The sequence below is a fragment of the Lepidochelys olivacea genome, assembly GCF_965140295.1.
Source record: "Lepidochelys olivacea isolate rLepOli2 genome assembly, chromosome: 27".
In the NCBI taxonomy this organism is placed as follows: Eukaryota; Metazoa; Chordata; order Testudines; family Cheloniidae; genus Lepidochelys; species Lepidochelys olivacea.
Genome location: NC_140437.1, coordinates 16,600,526 through 16,620,741, shown reverse-complemented (window position 1 = coordinate 16,620,741; position 20,216 = coordinate 16,600,526). Strand labels below are relative to the sequence as shown.

Genomic DNA, 20,216 nt, shown 5'->3' with positions numbered 1-20,216 from the left:
TGGCTGCCATGCAGGGGGCAGGGGCTGGCTGTGTGCCAGGTTCCCCTTGTCTCCTGTTTCCTGTTGCAGGAGGGTGGCTCCACATCCAGAGGTTAATGGAAAAAAAGGCAGAAAAGAAAAACACCAACCCCCCTCCCGTGCCAGATCCTGCGCAAGGGCCCCCCCATTAACCCTCTCATGGCTGCACCACTGCCCAAGCCAGGACTCCTGGGTTCTGTTCCCAGCTCTGCCCGTGACGCACCATGGGGGAGGCTCTTGCTGTGCCTCAGTTTCCCCAGCTATAGTGCTGCAGGTGCCTGGGCGAGGCTGTATTAATTAGAGCTGTCAAGCGATTAACAAAATTAATTGTGATTAATTGCATGCTTAATTGCACTGTTAAACAAGAACAGAATGCCATTTATTTAAATATTTTTGGATGTTTTCTACATGTTCAAATATATTGACTTCAATTACAACACAGAATACAAAGTGTGCAGGGCTCACTCTCTATGTATTTTTGATTACAAGTACTTGCACTGTAAAAAAAACAAAAGAAATAGTATTTTTCAGTTCACCTAATACAAGTACTGTGGTGCAATCTCTTTATCATGAAAGTCGAACTTACTAATGTAGAATTATGTACAAAAAATAAATGCGTTAAAAAGTAAAACTATGTAAAGCTTTAGAGCCTGCAAGTCCACTCAGTCCTACTTCTTGTTCAGCCAGTCGCTCAAACAAAGTTGGTTACGTTTGCAGGAGATAATGCTGCCCGCTTCTTGTTCACAATGTCACCTGAAAGTGAGAACAGGCGTTCGCATGGCTACTCTTGTAGCCGGCGTCGCAAGATAGTTACATGCCGGATGCGCTAAAGATTCATATGTCCCTCGATGCTTCAAGCACCATTCCGGGGGATGTGCGTCCATGCTGATGACGGGTTCTGCTCGATAACCATCCAAAGCCGGGCAGACCGACGCAAGTTCATTTTCATCATCTGAGGGGAGATTTTCCTTTTGGGTGGTTCGGGTTCTGTAGTTTCCGCATGGGAGTGTTGCTCTTTTAAGACTTCTGACAGCACGCGCCATGCCTCGTCCCTCTGAGATTTTGGATGGCACTTCAGATTCTCTTAAACCTTGGCTCCAGGGCTGTAGCTATTTTTAGAAATCTCACATCGGTACCTTCTTTGCGTTTTCTCAAATCTGCAGTGACAGTGTTCGTCAATCAGACGGGCTGGGCCGTCATCCGAGACGGCAAAAACCCGAACTATACGGCAGAATGCGGGTAAACCAGAGCAGGGGCCACCCAAGTCTCCCCGAAGGAGTTCGGTCACAATTGTAATTACCGCATTAGTTTTTTAACAAGCGTCATCAGCATGGAAGCATGTCCTCTGGCATGGCGGCCGAAGCATGAAGGGGCGTACGAATGTTTAGCATATCTGGCATGCGAAGACCTTGCAATGTTGGCTACAAAAGTGCCATGCGAACACCTGTTCTCACTTTCTGGTGACATTGTAAACAGGAAGCGGGCAGCTTCGTCTCCTGCAAAGTAAAACCCGTGTTTGTCTGAGCGATCGGCTGAACAAGAATAGGACTGGGTGGACTTGCAGGCTCTGAAGTTTTACATGGTTTTGTTTTTGAGTGCGGTTATGTAACAAAAACCCCCAAATTTGTAAGTTGCGCTCCAGGATAAAGATGCTGCACTGCAGCACTTGTATGAGGTGAACTGAGAAGTATCGATTTGATCTTTTACAGTGCAAATCTCTGTAATAAAACCGAAGCGAAGGGGAGCACTGCACAGTGCGTGTTCTGTGTTGTAACAGAGATCAGCGTCTTTGAAAATGTAGAAAAACATTCAAACTCTTTACGACAGCGCAGTTGGTATTCTACTACCAGGGCGATTAATCGCGAGATGTTTATTGACTCAACCGTGTGAGTTAACGACGATTAAGCGACAGCCCTACTATTAAATCATCTGCTGGGGGGGGCAGCTTTGGTGCCCAGGGCAGCAGGCCCATGGGGCCGAGGATGCTTTAATTTAATAAGCCATAACCCTGAAAATGAGCAACCTGCCCCCCATCCCCGGGCAGGAGCTGCCTGGCCCCAGCCCAGCACCCAGCACTGCCCTCAACACGCCGGGGCGGGCAGCGGGAGCTGGCTCAGGCAGGCCCTGGTCTCCCCTCTGGGCAGCACCGTGCGGCCCCTGCCCGCACGAGGGGGGGTCGGCGCCTAGGGCTGCGCTCATCCAAGCGGATCCTGCCCGTCCCCGGCGAACCAGGTCTGCCCAGCGCCCGCTGCCAGCCCAGCCAGTCTGAGCCTTACCCGCAGGGTCTGGCCCGTGGCCCCAATGCCCGGCTGACACTCATGGCTCAGAGTCGCCCGTCCACCAGCCCCGGAACGCTACCCCCCCTCCCCTGAACTCCCGCCACAGCGTGTCTCTCAGGTGAGGGCAGCTGCTTTCCTGGACTCTGGGCTGTTGGTGCTTCTCGCCCGCCCCAGCCCAGGAATCTCCCCAGGCGAGACCCACCCCACCAATTCTCAGCTGGTCGAGCTCGGCTTCGCTCCCCCCCGAGCAGCCTAGGGTGTGACTGGCCCGGCTGCGTGGGGCACCCAGCTGGAGTCGGGCAGGGTGTGAGGAATACACCAACCTGGCCCCCGTGCTAGCAGGGCGGGGCGCTGCGACCCAGGCCCCTCCCTCCCGCCCCCCCAACCCCCCTGCTACAGCCAGTGCCCCCCCCATTCCCATTGCAGGGAAGACACCGCAAGGGGATGTGCTTGTGGCGGGGGGAGGAGGACCGCCAGGGCCAGGGAAGCAGCAGACGTGACAGGGAGCTGGTATAATGAACGCCATCAGCCCCCAGCCTGGCCACCCCCCGGCCTGGCCTCCTGCCAGCCCCCATCTTCACCCCAGGACCCACACCTTGGCAGGAATTGGCCAAGCAGGTGAACAAGCAGCTACCTCCAGGCAGAGCCCCCCGGGCACTAAGCCACCCGGCCAGCCCCTTGTCCGCCCCCCCATAGTGCCACCCGCCAGCCTTTCTACGTGCCCCCAGCAGATATCTGTGGAGGTCGCTGGTCCTCCCCCAGAGAAACACACTTCAAATCAAACAGGCCCCCTGCCCGAGGCAGAGACTGACAGGCCGCGTCCAGTGCCCCCTAACTGGATTTCATAGGAATCAAGAACAGCCCAGTGGCATGGGGGTGGAAATAGCCCTGGGGGGGGAGCCTCTTTGGGTTTGTGTTTTTCTTCCTCTTTCAACTTCTCCCCAGAGATTCCAAAGCCAGGACAATCTCAACAACAAAAAAATTTAATAATAATAAATTGTGTGGACCCCGTCCCCCCCAGCCCCGCCCCCACTTCACATCCAGAACCGGGACCCCCCCCTTGCCAACTGCAGCACATCTCTAAAAACCCCTCCCAACTTTTACAAAGTTTTTAAAAGGTATTTATAGATATTTATAGCTATTTATAGATATATAATCTGGCTTTGTCTGGCTTTGCAAGGAATCGGCCTCTGGTTCCTGGGGGTGTTTCTGGGTTGACCTGACAAGCGAACTGGATTGTTGTTGGTTTTGCTGGTGACGACAGGTGTGTGTGTGTGTGGGGGGGAACGTGGTGGGGGTGCACGTGACGGCCACAATCAGCTGATCGATTTTGCTCATGAAAATTTTAAACAACAACAAACGTTTCCCAAACCGACCCACTCCCCCCAACCCCCCCGGAAACACTTGAAATGCAACTCAACCAAACGACACTTCATCTTCACATGGGTGCAGCGCCCCCCGGCCGTGGGCCGGACCCCTGCGCCAGTGCGCTGGGGGGGCGAGTGGGGGGGGAGCGGGGCGCTAGTTTGCTCCAACCTGGGTACGAACGTCAGTCGCTGGGGGTCTGTAAACCAGCCCCAGCCGATCCCAGCGAGGGCTCCGTGCCCCCCGCAGAGCCAGCGGCCCCCTGGCAGTGCCCACGGGATCCACTTCTGATTCTACAGAGGAGTCCGTCACAAATCAACAGGGAAGCCATGGCCACGGCGTGTGCTGGTACGGACAGGAACGGGCTGGGGCCCGGGGCCCGGGGCGGGGGGTGGCCCGCGGCCGCGTCACCTCCTCCCCCTCCTCCTCGGCTTGCCATGCGGCCCTCGGGCCTGGCAGCAAAGAGCAAGAACGGCGTCCTGCCGCCGGCGCCGGCCGCGGCGTCACGGCGAGTGGGTGGCCGGGCTGCTTCTGTTGGAGCTGGGCGACAGGCTGGGGCTGCAGCTGCCGGGGGGCGGCGCCAGGCTGCTCACGCGGGAGGCGCCCGGCTGCCCGCCCAGCGTGTCCAGGCCCTCCGAGTTCTCCAGCATCTCCTGGATGAGGGGCGGCATGGAGCCGGGGATCTCCATCTTCAGTGTGATCACCCGCTCGGCGCCTGCGGGCAGACGGGGGCAGATGGCTCAGCGCGGCCCTGCCGGCTCCCAGCCTGGCCCCCCACAGGGCCTGCCGTGGGGGGCAGAGGGTACACGGGGGTGGGGGATGCTTGGAGTCACCCTCTCTGCACTCAGCCTGCGCCCCCTCCCTCGGACACACACACTTTGGGGGAGAAACCCGGCCCCACGGCCCGACTCCAGCCCAAATCAAAGTGCCCCACTGCCTGGTGGGGGGGAGAAGCACCAGCCCCAGCCCCTCCCCTCGCCCCCCCCCCAGGCTCTCTCCCCTCACTCCCCCCAGCCCCTCCCCTTGGCCCCAGCCCCTCACCCTTGGCGCTGATGCTGCGCAGGTCCGTGATCTTCATCAGCATCTTGGGGAACATGTGGGGCTTGGTGGGCCTCCTCTTCCTCACGTAGATCTTCAGCGCCTCCAGCAGCGGCTCCTGCAGCTTGTCCACCGTGTTGGCCTGCTCCAGGTCCTGGCGATCTGGGGGGGGGCAGGGGGCGGGTCAGTGTCGGGGCCGAGCCCCCTCCCCAGGCACCGCAGTGCAAGGGGCCGGGATCCCAGCCATGAAGCCAGAGTCTAGTGCCCAGCTCCCCACCAGGGGGTGCTGTCGAGCAGGACTTGGGACCCCAGCGGAGGGAGCTTGTTTGTTGGGGGGGGGGGGGGGGGTTATTAATCAGCCCCGAGAGGGCCCAGAGCCTGCTGGGAACCCAGCACCCATCTCCCCCCGGGCCCCCGGTTTGTTATTGTCGGGTCCCGTCGGGACACTGGAGAGACTGCAACAGACCTCCCAGGGGTAGGGGAGCCCTGTCCTGGGCACCGCCCGCACCCCCCGGGCACTCCCCGCCCCGGCTCTCACCCCCGCAGATGAGGCAGATGGCGCTGAGCAGCCCGGTCTCCGCATCATCCATCTCCAGCGGGAGCAGCTGGTTGGCGAAGGCGAAGACGAGGTCGGTGAGCGGCCCGAACCCGGCGTTGTGCATCTGGGTGCGGTTCAGGGTCAGCCCGTCCGAGAAGGTCATGGTGTCCTGCTCCGGCGTGTAGCGCGTACAGATCCGCAGGATCTGGTGGGAGCTGGGGTGAGTGCGGCCCTGGCCCTGGCCCCCACTATCTCCCGGCCCTGCCCCCTGCCCTCCAGCCCTGCCCCCACTATCTCCCAGCCCTGCCCTCACCGTCTCCTGCCCCTGCCCCCCACCCTCCTGCGCTGCCCCCCCACTGTCCCCAAGCCCTGCCCCCTCTGCCCTCCAGCACTGCCTCCCAGCCCTGACCCTCAATACTCCCCAACCCTGCTCCCCACTGCCCCCTGGCATCAACCCCACCCCATGATCCCTGGTCTGCCCCATCTGTGCCCCCGGCACAACCCTCAGTGCCAAGAACCAGCCCTCCAGGGGACACTGCCTGCAGCTGGCCAGGCAGGGAACAACACAGTGCCCAGGGTCAGTGGTGCGGGGGGGGGAGCTGGGGGGCTCACCAGGATGTCCAGGCAGGCGGCCTTGAGCAGGGTGATCTGGTCGGCGATGGTGAGCGTGGTGAAGCCGGGCAGCTGCTTGGCGAACTCCACCGTCTTGATGATGCACTTGGTGGAGAGTTCACTGAACTTGTCCCACAGGTCGATGTCCAGCGAGACTCGCTGCTCCGAGCTGTTGTTCTGCAGGGACGTGCCGGCCACGGTGAGCGGGAAGGGGAGGGCCAGGGGTCGGTTCCATCAGCCCGTCACCGCACAGGGCGGCCCTCACGTACCCCCCTGTCCCCCGGCATGAACAGCGCTCTGCCCTCGCAGCACCTCTCAGTCAGCACTTAACTAAAGATGCAGGGGGCTCACTGTACAGCTGAGGAAACTGAGGCATGGGGCGGGGAAGCAAGTTGTTCAAGGGCATGCAGAGAATCAGGGACAGAGCTGGATAGAATCCAGGAGTCCTGGCTCCCAGCCCCCCTGCTCTAACCACTAGACCCCGCTCCCCTCCCGGAGCTGGGGACAGAACCCAGGAGTCCTGGTTCCCAGCCCCCTGCTCTAATCACTAGATCCCGCCCCCCTCCTGGAGCTGGGGAGAGAACCCAGGAGTCCTGGCTCCCAGCCCCCTGCTCTAACCACTTCACCCCACTCCCCTCCCAGAGCTGGGGAGAGAACCCAGGAGTCCTGTCTCCCAGCCCCTCTGCTCTAATCACTAGATCCCACCCCCCTCCTGGAGCTGGGGAGAGAACCCAGGAGTCCTGGCTCCCAGCCCCCTGCACTTTTTGCTGTCAGCCCCCTGGGCACCCCAGGCCAAGGCAGCAGGGGGCTGGGAACACAGACCCTGGGTAGAGCGTGGAGCAAATGCGGCACTGGCAGGGATGTCAGGGGATGTCGGGCCGTGCTCACAGCTAGGCCAGCTGGGGGAGTGAAGCTTCCCAGATGCAGCCTGCCCCCCGGAGCTCCAGCCCCACTTCCGTGCACCCGAATCCTGATCCCAGCCCCCCAGGCTGCTGCCCCTCACTCCCGCCCCGCAACAGTGTTCCCCCGAGGCTGGGGCGACAGCCGGGCACTCACCGTAGTGTATTTGCCGAGCTGGCACAGGGCGGGGAAGGTCTCCTGGTGGGCTTTGCGCACTTTCTCAATGAGATCCTCCACCTCGGGCGTGAGGACGTAGCTCTCCGAACACTCCTGCTTCGGCGCCTCCTTCTTCTTCTTGTTCCTGTCGTTCCGGACGGCTGGGGGGGAGGGCAGGCGGGTGAGCGGGCCGTCCCCGATGCCCCTCGGCGCACCCCCCCTTTCTCACCGCCATGACGGGGGGGGTCACTCGCTGGGCACCCCCTCGGCGCCGAGAGCTCAGCGATCACAGACTGTGGCGGGCAGCAAGCCCAGCCCCTCGGGGCGTCGGTATCAGCAGCCCCCCCTAGCATAGGGGGGCGGGGCCTGGAGAGACGCCCAGGAGGGGATTGGGGGGGCTGTATGGGGGGTGAACTGGGGGGACTGCATGGAGGGGGGAGGTGAGCCCCCTGCACGGTGAGGACCAACAGCAGACGCTGCCCCACAGCAAGACACAGGCTGTGCCCCAGGAGCCCCCGGGCTGCACAGACCCAGGCCCGGTGACCAGCCCCACACAGCAAGTGGCAGAGGCAGGAATTGAACCAGATTCCCCCAGTCGGATGCCCTAACCGCTAAGCCAGCCTGCCCCTGCCCTGGACAGAACAGACCCGATCTCCTCCCCTGGGGGCAGGGCGAGCACCGCTGGGTGGGCCAGGAGCTAGCTGGGGGCCAGGGGTGAGCTGGGGGGTGAGGCGAGCTGGGGGCGAACTGGGGCGATCAGGCTCCTGGGGGCTGAGGCGAGCTGGAGGCGAGTTGGGGCCGCGGGGGGAGCTGGGGGACGGGCGAGCGGGGCCCGCGGCCTCAGGCGGTTGGAGCAGCCGAGCTGACAAATGGCAGCGAAGCCAGAAGCCGTGCACACGGCTCTTTAACAAGGCGCCGGGACCATCAGCAGCCGATTACGGTGACAGGCCATCGCTCAGGCCGTGCGCCGAGGGAGGGGGACCGGGGCTGCGGGAACCACTCACGGCTGCTCGGCAAACCCAGCACCGTGGAGAGGAGCGAAACGCGGGGATCAGGCGGGGAGGGAACACTGCAGCTGTGACCCGGCGTTCATCATCGGGCCAGGGCACGGCCCAGAGCCAGCCGCACCGAGGCCTCAGCTCATCCCCCGCCCCGGCTCCATGACACCCGTCGCAGCCGGCGGCTAGCACCCCAGGGCGGGGCAGGCTGGGAAGGGCCCCCAGCTCCAAGCTGGCCCCCTCCCCGCTGCCCCAGGCAGGGTCCCCCCCCAGCCGGTCTCTGAGCACACTCCCGCCCCGGCTCAGGGGCACGGCCGGGCCACCGCAGCGGATGGGGCAGGAACCTGGGGGGCAGGATGCCTGGGTTCTCCTGGCGGGCCCCACGAGGCGGGGGGCGGGGCCAGACAGCTGCACCCCCTTTGGGCTCTGCAGAGCCAGGCAGCCGGGAGGGCGGGTTTACAGGCGGGCGCCATGACAACTGGCCGGCAGACGCCGGGAGGCCCCTGTCAGCGTCATTTATCTCTGACATCATCAATCACGGGTTGCCGGGGCAACGGCCTGGATCCCGCAGGAAGGGAAGGGGCCCAGCTCTTGGCCTGACTGGGAAGCCCCCGACCCTCGGCCTGGGGGGGGGAGTCACCGGTGCCCCCCCCCCACCCGCCCGGCCGGCTCGGTGACTCCCACGCCGGCCTGCTCCCCGGAGGGTGCAACGCCGGCTTTCAGCCTCCCCGCCCCGGGCCATAACCCCCCAGCCTGCCCCCCATGCCACGCCCCCCCGGGCCATAACCCCCCAGCCTGCCCCCCATGCCACGCCCCCCCGGCCATAACCCCCAGCCTGCCCCCCATGCCACGCCCCCCCGGGCCATAACCCCCCATGCCACGCCCCCCCGGGCCATAACCCCCAGCCTGCCCCCCATGCCACGCCCCCCCGGGCCATAACCCCCCAGCCTGCCCCCCATGCCACGCCCCCCCGGGCCATAACCCCCAGCCTGCCCCCCATGCCATGTCCTCCTCCCCCCGGGCCATAACCCCCCAGCCTGCCCCCATGCCACGCCCCCCTCGGGGCCCTAACGCCCCAGCCTGCCCCCCATGCCACGCCCCCCCGGGCCATAACCCCCCAGCCTGCCCCCCATGCCACGCCCCCCCGGGCCATAACCCCCCAGCCTGCCCCCATGCCACGCCCCCCCGGCCATAACCCCCAGCCTGCCCCCATGCCACGCCCCCCCGGCCATAACCCCCCAGCCTGCCCCCCATGCCACGCCCCCCCGGGCCATAACCCCCCAGCCTGCCCCCCATGCCACGCCCCCCCGGGCCATAACCCCCCAGCCTGCCCCCCATGCCATGTCCTCCTCCCCCCGGGCCATAACCCCCCAGCCTGCCCCCATGCCACGCCCCCCTCGGGGCCCTAACGCCCCAGCCTGCCCCCCATGCCACGCCCCCCCGGGCCATAAACCCCCAGCCTGCCCCCCATGCCACGCCACGCCGGGGCCATGACCCCCCCCGGCCCCCCCCGCACTCACACTCCTTGGACATGCCGACGTCGAAGCACTTCTGCAGGCGGCAGTACTGGCACCGGTTCCGTGTCACCTTGTTGACAACGCAGCTCCTGTCGCGGTGGCAGGTGTAGGCCATGTTCTTCTGGATGCTGCGGCGGAAGAAGCCCTGGAAGGGCCGGTCAGAGCCCCGGTGAGCGAGGGGGGGCAGCCGGGGCACCAGCTGCCCCCCCCCGGCCCCGGTGCGGCGCCATGGCAGGATGAGGCCTCCCCCACCCACGGGGTTTGGCTTTAATTACCATTAAAAAGGCCCCCCCCGCCCCCCCCCGCCGGTCCAGACCCAGCGGCTCCCCCTGCTGGCTGCGCGGCTGCATGGCGGTAAAGCCGGACAGGGTCGGAGCTTCCGGGGGGCAAAGGAGCAGCAGGAGCCCGGAGCCAAGTCTGGAGCCAAGTGTACGGCCCCTCGCGCTGGGGGCCCCCCGGACCCCGACCGAGATGGGGGCTCCCCTGGCGCCGGGGGCCCCCCGGACCCCGACCGAGATGGGGGCTCCCCTCGCGCCGGGGGCCCCCCGGACCCCGACCGAGATGGGGGCTCCCCTCACGCCGGGGGCCCCCCGGACCCCGACCGAGATGGGGGCTTGCTATCAAGAACAGAAGCACCCCAGGCAGAAAATGGAAAGAGCGTCACCAGCTTTTCACGGATGGGGAAACTGAGGCACGGAGCGTCTGTGGCAGAGCTGGGAAGTGACCCCCCCGCCCCCAGCCCCAGCCCCACACCTAGGCCGCAAGGTCCCCTTCCTCTCCAGGGGCCAAGAGGAGAGCCAGGCCGGTGGGATGGGCCCAGGGGAGGGGAGATTGGCCGTGGGCGCTGGAGCCAGGAGACGTGTGAGACTCCGCAGCCAGACGCTCCTCCTCCCCCGCCCCCGGGCTGGCCCCGGCCCAGCCGCTGCTGGAATGTAACTCCGACGTGCTGAGGGATGCAAAGCAGCTGAGCGAGGAACCCCGCACATCCGCGCTGAGGGATTAATCCCGGCTCCCATGCGCCCCCCTCCCGGGGTGGGACACACACACACACAACGGGACACTCGGGGGCTCGGTGGGGGAGCTTTAACCGGCTGCGCTTGAGGGCACACGAGAGCAGGAGACTGCGTGTGAGCGACTCTGAGACACGCACCCAATCCGGCGCCCTTCACCCTGACCCCTACGCAGAGACGGTGACGCCAGCCGAACAGGGCCGGAGCCAGCGGCTGTTGCACTGTTTAGCGCTAATCCCCAGCAGAGCCAGGCTAAGCTCCACACTGCTCGCTGATCCGCGAGGCTGGGGCAGGGGGGTGCTCTCCTGGGGGGCCCTGAGCTGCACGCACTGCAGGGCTGTAATGGGTGTGCGTGGGGGGTGTCTAGCGGTTAATACAAGGAACGGGGAGCCAGGACTCTGGGGTTCTATTCCTAGTGCAGACACACTGGCAGACCTTGGGGAGGGACTTCACTTCTCCCCATGCCTCAATTTCCCCCTCACCCAAGGAATGGTTTACGCTGCCCTCCAGCCTCAGGGCTGAACCGTCAGCAAAGCCCCTGGCCTGGAGGCTGCTGCCCAGCGGGGATGGAAGAGGGAGCCCCCTGCCCTGGCCAGCCACAGGCTGGGAGCGTTTTGCAGCAGGATGCAGAGCGCAGGGTGCCACGCCCAGGCCAACCACGGGTGATGGGCACTGGGGACAGGCGCCTGGCTGGCGGGGGCGGGGGGTCCTAGATGTGAATTGGGTGGAACAGCCAGAGAAACACCACAGCCGCCAGCCCCCCATGCCAGGTCCAGAGCGGGGTGGACACCTGGCGCCCCCTGGGGGCTGGGCTAGGAATGGGGTCACTGCTTTACGGGCAGGAAAACCGAGACTTCGAGGGGCCTCATTCAAGTGCGCGGGTTCCCGTGACGGAGCACGGAGCTGAGCACGTGGCCCGGGAGGCCCATCAGCAGCTGCTTTGAGGCGAAGTGACCCACGGCAGGAGTGGGGGCGCGACTGGAACCCAGGACTCCTCGTCCCTTTGTCTGAACCAGACCTGGGGTCACCCCTCAGGGAGCTGTAACCTGTAACCATCAGCCCCCCCTCCATACCCGCTACCCGGGGCCCCCCAGCCCTGCCCCCCAAGCTCCCTGCTAGCCCCGCACTCACCTTGCAGCCCTCGCAGGCGCTCACCCCATAGTGGTAGCCCGAGGATTTGTCCTGGCACACAAAGCAGGGCTTGTAGATCCGGGGCAGCGGGGGTGGCGAGGGGGGGCTGGGGACAATCTCCTCGGAGCTGGTGCTCTGCGTCTCGATGGCTGTGGGGAGAAGGGGAGATGCGCTCAGGGGTCTGGCTGCTGTGTTTGGAGAGGCCTGTCCCCACCCACGGGCACCCAGAGGGACTCTGCCCCATGGCGGGCGCCCCGCATGCAGCAGGGCATTGGGAGGAGACATCGGGGAGAGGGGAGTTGCAGCAGGAAATTGCGGGGCAGGGCAAAGCCACTGGCAGGGGGGTGGGCGAGCCAGAGTCTGCTCCCTCCCCACTTCACGGGACCCTGCCACACGGCTGGCCATGCTGGGCACAGAGGGGAGATGCCTACAAAGCAGCCATGGTCTGCTCTTGGCATGGGGGGCTGCCCCTGTGCTGGCCTGGCTGGCTGTGTGTGTGTGTGGTGGTGGGGGGTTTTATCTCCCTACTGGACGAACGCCAGCCCATGGCCCTGCCCCTGCGGTGCCCAGTGCTGCTGGAACCCAGCCCCACAGGCCCCGTCACGACGGTATCAGAGCGTCGCGAGAGAGACACCAGCCGCAAGGACACGCGGCTCCCTCTGCTCCGCCCAGTGCCAGAAACGCCAGGGCAGCCTCCCCCCAGTGCCAGCGACACGCGGGTGGAAAGGAGCAGCCGGGTACAGGAAGCTCACGGTGCTCCGTCCCCTGCACGCCTGGCCGCCGCTGGGCGGCATTCCTGGCAGCAGGGTCCCCCCCTCAGGGCAGTCCCGGGGCCCCCAGGAGCCCATGTGCCCGCCAGGGAGCTGCCAGCCCTCAGCGCAAGGGAGGTGGGAGGAGGATTCCCAGCCTTGCAGATTCAGCTTGACGTTTCCAGGCCATAGGATGGAGCCTGGAACCGAGTCAGACACAGCCTAACCCAGGAGCCGCTCGCTGCCTCTGATCAGCATCTGAAGGGACCTGCTGGCACCCCCCATCCACCTGGCACCCCGCCCCAGCAGCCCAGCACTCCCCACTGTCTGCCCGGCACCCCGCCCCGGCCACCCTCGGAGCGGCCAGATCCCTCCACGGGACGGAGGGGTGGGCAGGACTAGCTTTGCCAGCCGCACCCTGGAACCAAAGTGGCCTGGGCTCCCCCAGGAGCTGAGAGCCTGCTGTCGGGAGATGACGGGGTTCGTCTGGACACCCCAGAGTGTCGGGGGTGTGCGTGCAATTGGGTGAGTGCAGGGGTGTGTGTGTCTGCAATTGGGGGGGTCTGCAAAGGGGTTGGGGGGGCCTGTCAGGATACGACCTTGAACTAGAAATTTGAAAACAAATCGACCCAGCCAAACCCTCCCGTCCCACCCAGGAGACGCCCCAGCACCCAGGGCCCCAATGCCCCCTGCGACTGACCCTAACAGCAGCAATCGCCTGGCCGAGCGTCTGCTCCGGTGCTAAGGGAGCCTCCCGCATGCCGCGCACGGACGGCCACGCGCCCACCCGCACGGCACACACACTCTGCACAAACAGAGGTTGGATGGGGAAACTGAGGCATGGAAAGCACAGTGACTTGCCTAGAGGCCAGCAAGGGGGCGAGACCAGAAGCCAACAGTCCTGCAGCTAGTTCGTCCCCGGAGTGCACAGAGCTCCCCTGGGCCCGGCTCTCTACCAGCCGACAGGCCTGCGCTGGGCCCATCTCGAGCTGCCCGTTCACGGAACCACAGTCCCCCAACCCGTCAGAGCACCAGGGAAACGGCACCACAGACGCCCCCGCCCGCCCCAGCCCAGCGCCGATGGGGCTTAGCCAGGGAACGCGGACCAGGCCCTCGCTCCCCGAAGGCTAGGCGAACAGGGGATGTTGCTGGACTCCCTGGAGTCAGAGCGGCACAGCTGCCCCCGTGCCAGACCCTGAGCTCACCCTGCCAGCGAGCGGCAATACGGTGCCTATGACACAAGGCGGGGCAAGTCCGACTCCAGCCAGCAGAGGGTAGCGGCGCGCAAACCCTCCCCGCAGCGCACTGCAATGCCCCCTCCCTGTGGGTGCTAGCACTGGGCGGGGGGGGGGAGACCCAGGGGCTGGCTCTGGGGGGGAGGCCCAGCAGTACCCCTAACCCCACCTGCTCCCCGTGGGCATGGGACCAGGAAGGGGTTAAGGCGGCGATGCCAGCCGCTCAGGGTGTTTGCACACGGTGGGAGCCAAGCGAACCAGTCGAACAGGATATGACGGGCCTGGCCCCGCGGGGTTAACACACCAGCCCCCACCCCCCAGGTCTGCTCTGCGCAGGGAACAAGGGGGCCCTGCCTGCTGCCCATGCGGGGATCAGACCGCAAAGAGCAACGCGGCCCTGAGCACAGGGGAAGCCACCCCGGGCACTGCTGGGGGATTCCTGGCCCCCAGCCACTGCGCAACCGGGAAAAGAGGGGGGTCGTGGTTAGAGCAATGGGGGCTGGAGGCCAGGACTCCTGGGTTCTGTCCTTGCTTTGAGATAGGCCAGGGGCAGGGCTCCCATTCCCCCCCAGGGGCACGGAGCATCTCTCTCGGGCATTCGCACGCCATCACGGGGCCGGCTGCTGCCGCTGCAGGTGGACACCAGGCACACGAGGGCTAAAGAGACAGGACCTGGGGTGGGACACCTCCCAGGGGGCACTCGACCAGAAGGGAAAGGGGGGCAACAGGTGGGGGAGTTACATGGCACTTGCTCCCCGCAGGGGGCTGCTGAGAGACACCCCCAAAGCGGAGCCCCCAGAGAGTGGCTGTCTAGGAACGCCCAGGGACAGGGCGGTGCTGGATGGGCATTTCCCAGGCCCCCCACCCCAGCTCGGAGCCTTTTGGTCACAGCCACAGGGGAAGCCCCGGTTAAAAATGGGGGACCTGTTCCCATCACAGGTCCGGGCTGTCGCTTCTCCTGAGGGTAACGAAGGAGGCTGCGCTAATTACTCTGCAGTGAGGAAACCCAGGAGCTCGGGGCGGGCACAGTGGGCAAACATAGGCACCGTGCTACGACGAGTCCAGGCGGGCCCAGAGACAGGCAGAGGCAAGGGGAGATTCCCCGCAGGCCATAGGCTCCCTGAACGACACCGACAAGGTGGGGACCCCAGAGCCCCCCGAAGGGGGCTGGGGCTCATACCGGCAGCTGCAGGGCACATCCTCATTGGCTGCACATGGGCAGTGCCAGGGCCCCTGTGGCAGACGCAGGATCCCAGGCCTGAGGACCCCCCCACAGGCCACAGCCCCAGGAGACTGGGCCAGGTGCCCCACGGGCCAGCGGGTCAACCATGCTGTCAGTGGTCAGAGCAGTGGGGCTGGCAGCCAGGCCTCCTGGGGTTGCCCAAGGGCAAGGGGCTGTCGGGGCTGTGCTGTAAGCACTAGGCTGGCTGCAGATCTGCTGACGCTGTCCGTCTGTCCATCCCTCCGGGCCTTGAGGAGAGGGAGTCAGGGGCTGGAGAGCAGCAAAACAAGCAGCCCCTCGCCAGCTCCCAGTGCCCACCAGGACGCAGCAGCTGCTCAGGAGCGTCTGGATCCCCAGCCCCCACGGCTGCAGGGGCTCCCTGAGGGGCAAGGTCCGTCTGGGACAAGCAGCAGGAAAGAGATGGGCTCCCTACCCCAGCATCAGCCGGAGCCAGGCCCAGCAGCGCAGCCGGGGCGAGGGGCTGGGGAACAGGCCTCGGGCTGGGCTCAGAGCAGCGAGAACCCGGCTGGCAGCTGCCCCATGCCCTCCTGCAGGGCAGGAAGGCGTCTCGGCCCAGGGCTTCCCCCGCTGCAAGCCGGGATCCCTGGGCAAGCTCAGGGCCAGGCGCCAAGGAGCTGGGGCTTGGGCACTCTGTTCTGGCCCCTGGGAGGGAGTGGAGTCTAATGGTTAGAGGCGGGACCTGGGGCCAGGATTCCTGGCTTCTATTTTTGTAGCTGAGTGTGCAGCCTAGTGGGTGGAGCAGGGGCTGGGAGTCCAGGCCCGGCCCTGCCAGACTGTGTAATATCTTCGGAGAAGCACTGTGTTTGGGCCTCAGTTTCCCTCTCTACAAAGCAGAGAGAACACAGGTCACAGAGCCCCAGCCAGGGGTGTCCAGATGACTGCCATGGAGCCCAGCCAGGCCCCGCGAGCCCCCTGCCCTGAGCAAGCCACCCTCTGGCCCCAGGAGGAGTCCGCCTCCCCCGCTGCTTTGCAGGAAGAGCAGCTCCCCCCGCCCACACTGGGGTGCAAAGCCAGGCTGCAGTTCCTGGCCTGGTGTGGGGGGATCGGGGGGGGCTGACCTGGACGAGCTCAGAAGCTGGACAAACCAGTAAGCTCCTGACAAGGACAGGCAGGGGGAGCAGGGGGCTGAGGCCGGAGGGGGGCAGTAGGGGGCAGAGCAGGAGGAAGCAGGGGAGCTGTGGGGGGAGCGGGGGGCTGAGGGGGAGACTCCAAAGGGCATGTGATAAAGGCGCCGGAGGATCGGCACAAAGGGGCCATTGTTGGGTTAGCTTCTGCCAAGACCCACATTCTTGACAATAGACAGCCCAGCCCGGGGGGGGGGGGGGGATCCTTCCCCTTCGGCTCTCCCAGCCATTCCTCGCATGCCTGGCGTGGGGGGCTTGCGTTCCGGCAGGCGCGGGGTGGGTCGGGGGTGCTCACACACACGGGGCCCAGGATGCACACAGGAGGGGCAAGACCCATGGGAGCATGGGGGGGGGGGGAGCCCGGGGGTGATGCCAACAGGAGTGCTGGTGGGGGCCGGGGGGGGGCCATGGGAGCATGGGGCGGGGGGTGCAGCCCGGGGGTGATGCCAACAGGAGTGCTGGTGGGGGCCCGGGAGAGGGGGAGGCCCGTGGGAGCATGGGGCGGGGGGTGCAGCCTGGGGGTGATGCCAACAGGAGTGCTGGGGGGGCCATGGGAGCATGGGGCGGGGGGTGCAGCCCGGGGGTGATGCCAACAGGAGTGCTGGTGGCGGCCCAGGAGAGGGGGAGGCCCGTGGGAGCATGGGGGGCGGGCCAGGGCTTGCACTGGGGCCTCTGGGCAGACTCGCGCTGTTTCTGTGCCCAGCCCCTCCTCAGGCAGCCCAGCCCGGGAAACAGGCGCTCAGCCCCAGCCTGGGCAGCACCCGCTCCTCCTCCCCCCGCCTGACAGGCCCTGAGCTCTGTGGGGCAGGGGCTGAGGGTCCTCCCGAACTTCTCCCCACAGGGACTTAAACAACACTTTGCCCCCCCCCCCCGGCCGGCAGAGAGCGGGTCAGCCCCACGAGAGAAGGGGAAACCGTGCAGCCTGGCCAGGTGATCAGCTCCCCCAAAGAGCCCTGGGGTAGGAGACGCTGCTGGTGGCCCGGAAGGGTCCAGCCTGTGTCCCGCGCCCCCCACCTGGCTCCCCCCAGCCCCACGCCACTGCCAGCTACGCTCAGGCAATGGGGCTGGGATGCCACCGCGGGAGGGAGCAGGCCGGGCACGGAGGGAGAATGGGATCCCCACGGGGCAGGGGCTGGAGGCTGCAGGGAGCCTGGTACCTGTCAAAGGAGCCTGGGGGACCCGATACCTGTCGGTGCCCATGGTCCTGTGACTGCAGCCCGAACCAGCACAGCCCCCTCGCTCTGCCAACACATGCTGGCACCAACTTTCCAGCGGGAGAGGACCCGGCCTGTTCCAGCCCCACACCCCCCAGCTACGGGGCAACGAGACCCCACCCAGTCCTCACCCCACCCCCATCCACCCTGGCAATGCAGGCAGGCGCTGCCCATCTGGGGTGGGGGCTAACCCCTCCCTCGTTCCAGCCCAGCGTGGCGGCCAGTGCCCAGGGCTTCCCGGGACAGGCCCACTTGGCATCTGGCCTGGGCTGCGGGGCCAAGAGCCAGGGCAGGGGGCAGGAGATGCTGGGGTTCGTGACGAGCGCCGCACAGAACGTGCTGGGCACTGATCCCCGGCGGGCGTTGCCACTCCAGGGAGCGGAGCCAGCCGGGCACCAGCAGGCCGGGGTCCACCACCCTCCTCGGGGAGAGCAGCGCTCGCCCAGCGCGGCTGACAGCCCGTGCCACATGCCACTGAGAGACCGACAGAGCTGCCCACGCATGTCCCCCCACGCATCCCCCCGCCCACACGCGTGCCCCCACACGCATGTCCCCACGCCCCCCGCCCACGCATCCCCACATGTATCCCCACATGCATGTCCCCGCGCCCCCTGCACACGCCCCCCGCCCACACATCCCCCCACACGCATGTCCCCGCGCCCCCTGCACACGCCCCCCGCCCACGCATGTCCCCACGCCCCCCCACGCATGTCCCCGCGCCCCCGCCCACGCATGTCCCCACGCATCCCCACACGTATTCCCACACACATGCCCCCCGCCCCGCACACGCATCCCCACACGCATCCCGCCCACGCAGCCACCCCTGCGTGCACACACTCACTCCAAAGGGCCCCTGGCAGCAGTGAGCACTCAAGGCGGCTGGGGCGAGGCTGACGCAGAGAGATCTGACGTAGCAGCGGGTGGGCATGGCACCAGTGCTGGCCTCCTGCCCCCTCACCCCCCATCGGGCCACAGAGGGCCTTGCAGAGCCGAGCAGACAACTCCTCCCCCGCGTCCCGCCCATGCCAACACGATGGCAGCAGCCCCCGGCCTCCCTGCCCCAGCCCGGACCCCCGGGGCACATCTGCCGGGTGGGGGGGGGTGCGGGCCGCTACCCATGACACTGCCAGGGGAAAGCTGCCCACCCCAGCCTGGGCCCCGGCAGGGACGGGAAAGGAGGGCGGGGTGGGGCGGGCGCTCCTCACGGCCCAGGGCAAGCACAGCCTGGTTCCGGTTCCCCCAACGTGCCACTAGGGCAGGAGATTTTGGCGACACAGACCCAGGGCGCTGGACCAGTCGGTGGTGGGGGGACCTGGTCAGGGGGTCCCCGCTGCTCGAGCTTCGTCACGCACGGGGCACCGGACGCCAGCTGCTGCCAGACGTGGGGCATGCAGAGCACCTACCGTGGCGGTGAGCTGGAGTCACTCACTGAGTCCCCCTGGCAGCCCCGACTGTGCCAGGCTCGCGCCATCTGACCGAGCGGCTGCGGGAGAGCCACACTGGTACCTGCCTGGCACAGAGACCTTGCAGAGCAAAGCGGGCATGTCCCTTCCTTCCCGGAGGCCCCTGGCCGATCCCAGGAGAGCAGAAAGCCGGGCAGCCCAGCCCGCTCCCCACAAGAGCTCCGGGCACATGGGGCCGGGGGCATCGGAGAGCAGCACCCCCTCCCCGACGTACCCTGGGGAGCAGGGGAAGCTGCTCGTGGAGGGAGGGGCTGGCGTGTGAAATAACCCAGGGGGCGGAGGGAGCAGGAATGGGGTGGTGGTGGTGCAGGAGGGGCCCCACGAGAGGGGACGGTACAAAGGTGCCAGGAGGGGGGCTGCAGGCGACTAGAACCCAGGAGTCCTGACTCCCAGCCCTAACCACTAGACCCCCCTCCCCAGGAGTAAGAGAGGAAGCAGCTGCAAGCCAAATGCTGCAGCTCAGAGCTTCCCTGGGCAAACAGGATTTAAAAGCCCCCCACCCCCTCCCTTCCTCCCACAGCCCTGGCTCTATTTTCACTCCTCATGGGTTTGCTTTTCCTGAGTCGCTGCACAGGAAATCCAGCGAGACACGCCCCAGACCTCGCCCGGCTGCCCAGCCCCCAGGCAGTGCCCGGGCTACCAGCTCCGCCTGGCCAGGGAGCCCCCAGGCGGGCCAATGTCACCACCGCGCCGGCGTGGGAAACCAGGCTCCCGGGCAGTGGGGCCGGCCAGCATTCCAGAGACAGCTGGGGAGAACCCAGGAGTCTTGGCTCCCAGATGCCCCCCCGCCCCAATCTAACCACTGGACCCCTCTCCCCTCCCAGAGCTGGAGAGCGCGCCCAGGAGTCCTGGCTCCCAGCCTTCCCACTCAAAGCAAGAGACAAACACTCTCTGCCAAAGTCATCCTGCACTAACCCCTAGATGCCCCGTTAGGGGAATTCCCCATCCTGCAGCACTGCTCCCCCCACAGCCCCTGGCAGGCCCAGGCAAGCACGCCCTGTGAACCCCTTGGTGGCCTGACCCCTTCCTCCCCCCACACCAAGGAGGGTGCATCTGAGCCATCTGTCCTGGGGGGCCCCATATGATCCAGGGCAGCCTTGAACCCCATGACTTTAAAGGAGGGCAGCATCAGCCCCCCGGGTCTTGCCATGGACAGACAGACCCCTGCATGGCTTGGAGGGTGGCGGGGGGGCTGCAAGCTCGGCCATCGCTCTCCTGCCCTGAACTGCTGAGCGGCTGGAAGAGGGTGGCCCCTGGGCGCAAACAACTTGGGGCCCACAGAGCCCCTCAGCTCTGGTCCCACAGCCCACGCCCAGTGCAGACCCGGCCTGGCCTGCCTGAGGCAGGCTGGGCCACTGGGCAGGGCGACCCCCCCGAGAGACCCTGGCTGCAGCACCCCTGGGAGCCTGAATCAAGGTGGGGAGACCGGCCCCCTCCTGCTATGCTACCCCCTCCCCCAAAGCCTGGTACGCCCTGCCCAGCTGAGCCATGGGGGGGCCCTCGGGTGGGAGGTAGCATACAGCAGAGCCCTGCTCGCAGAGTGCCCTCGGGTTCCCCCACCCGCAAGGGGAGAAAGGTCCGAACTCACCAGGTGCCCCCGACCCCATCTGCCCGCGTCCCGCCTGC

At 66.2% G+C, this 20,216-nt stretch overlaps 1 protein-coding gene across 3 annotated transcripts in view; it reads right to left on the bottom strand.

Annotated features, from left to right (window-relative positions):
• Positions 1 to 3,336: 3,336 nt before the first annotated feature.
• The window catches only part of RARA (retinoic acid receptor alpha), a 64,274-nt gene continuing 47,394 nt past the window's right edge, over positions 3,337 to 20,216 (bottom strand). For all 3 annotated transcript variants that reach the window (XM_084615885.1, XM_084615884.1, XM_084615886.1), the window contains 7 exons: positions 11,563 to 11,711; positions 9,425 to 9,566; positions 6,907 to 7,067; positions 5,851 to 6,027; positions 5,239 to 5,443; positions 4,704 to 4,862; positions 3,337 to 4,377 (listed from right to left, as the gene is read on the bottom strand). In XM_084615885.1, coding sequence (XP_084472011.1) covers positions 4,166 to 4,377; positions 4,704 to 4,862; positions 5,239 to 5,443; positions 5,851 to 6,027; positions 6,907 to 7,067; positions 9,425 to 9,566; positions 11,563 to 11,711 — 1,205 coding nt within the window. In that variant the 3' untranslated portion in view covers positions 3,337 to 4,165. The remainder of the gene's footprint in view (positions 4,378 to 4,703; positions 4,863 to 5,238; positions 5,444 to 5,850; positions 6,028 to 6,906; positions 7,068 to 9,424; positions 9,567 to 11,562; positions 11,712 to 20,216) is intronic.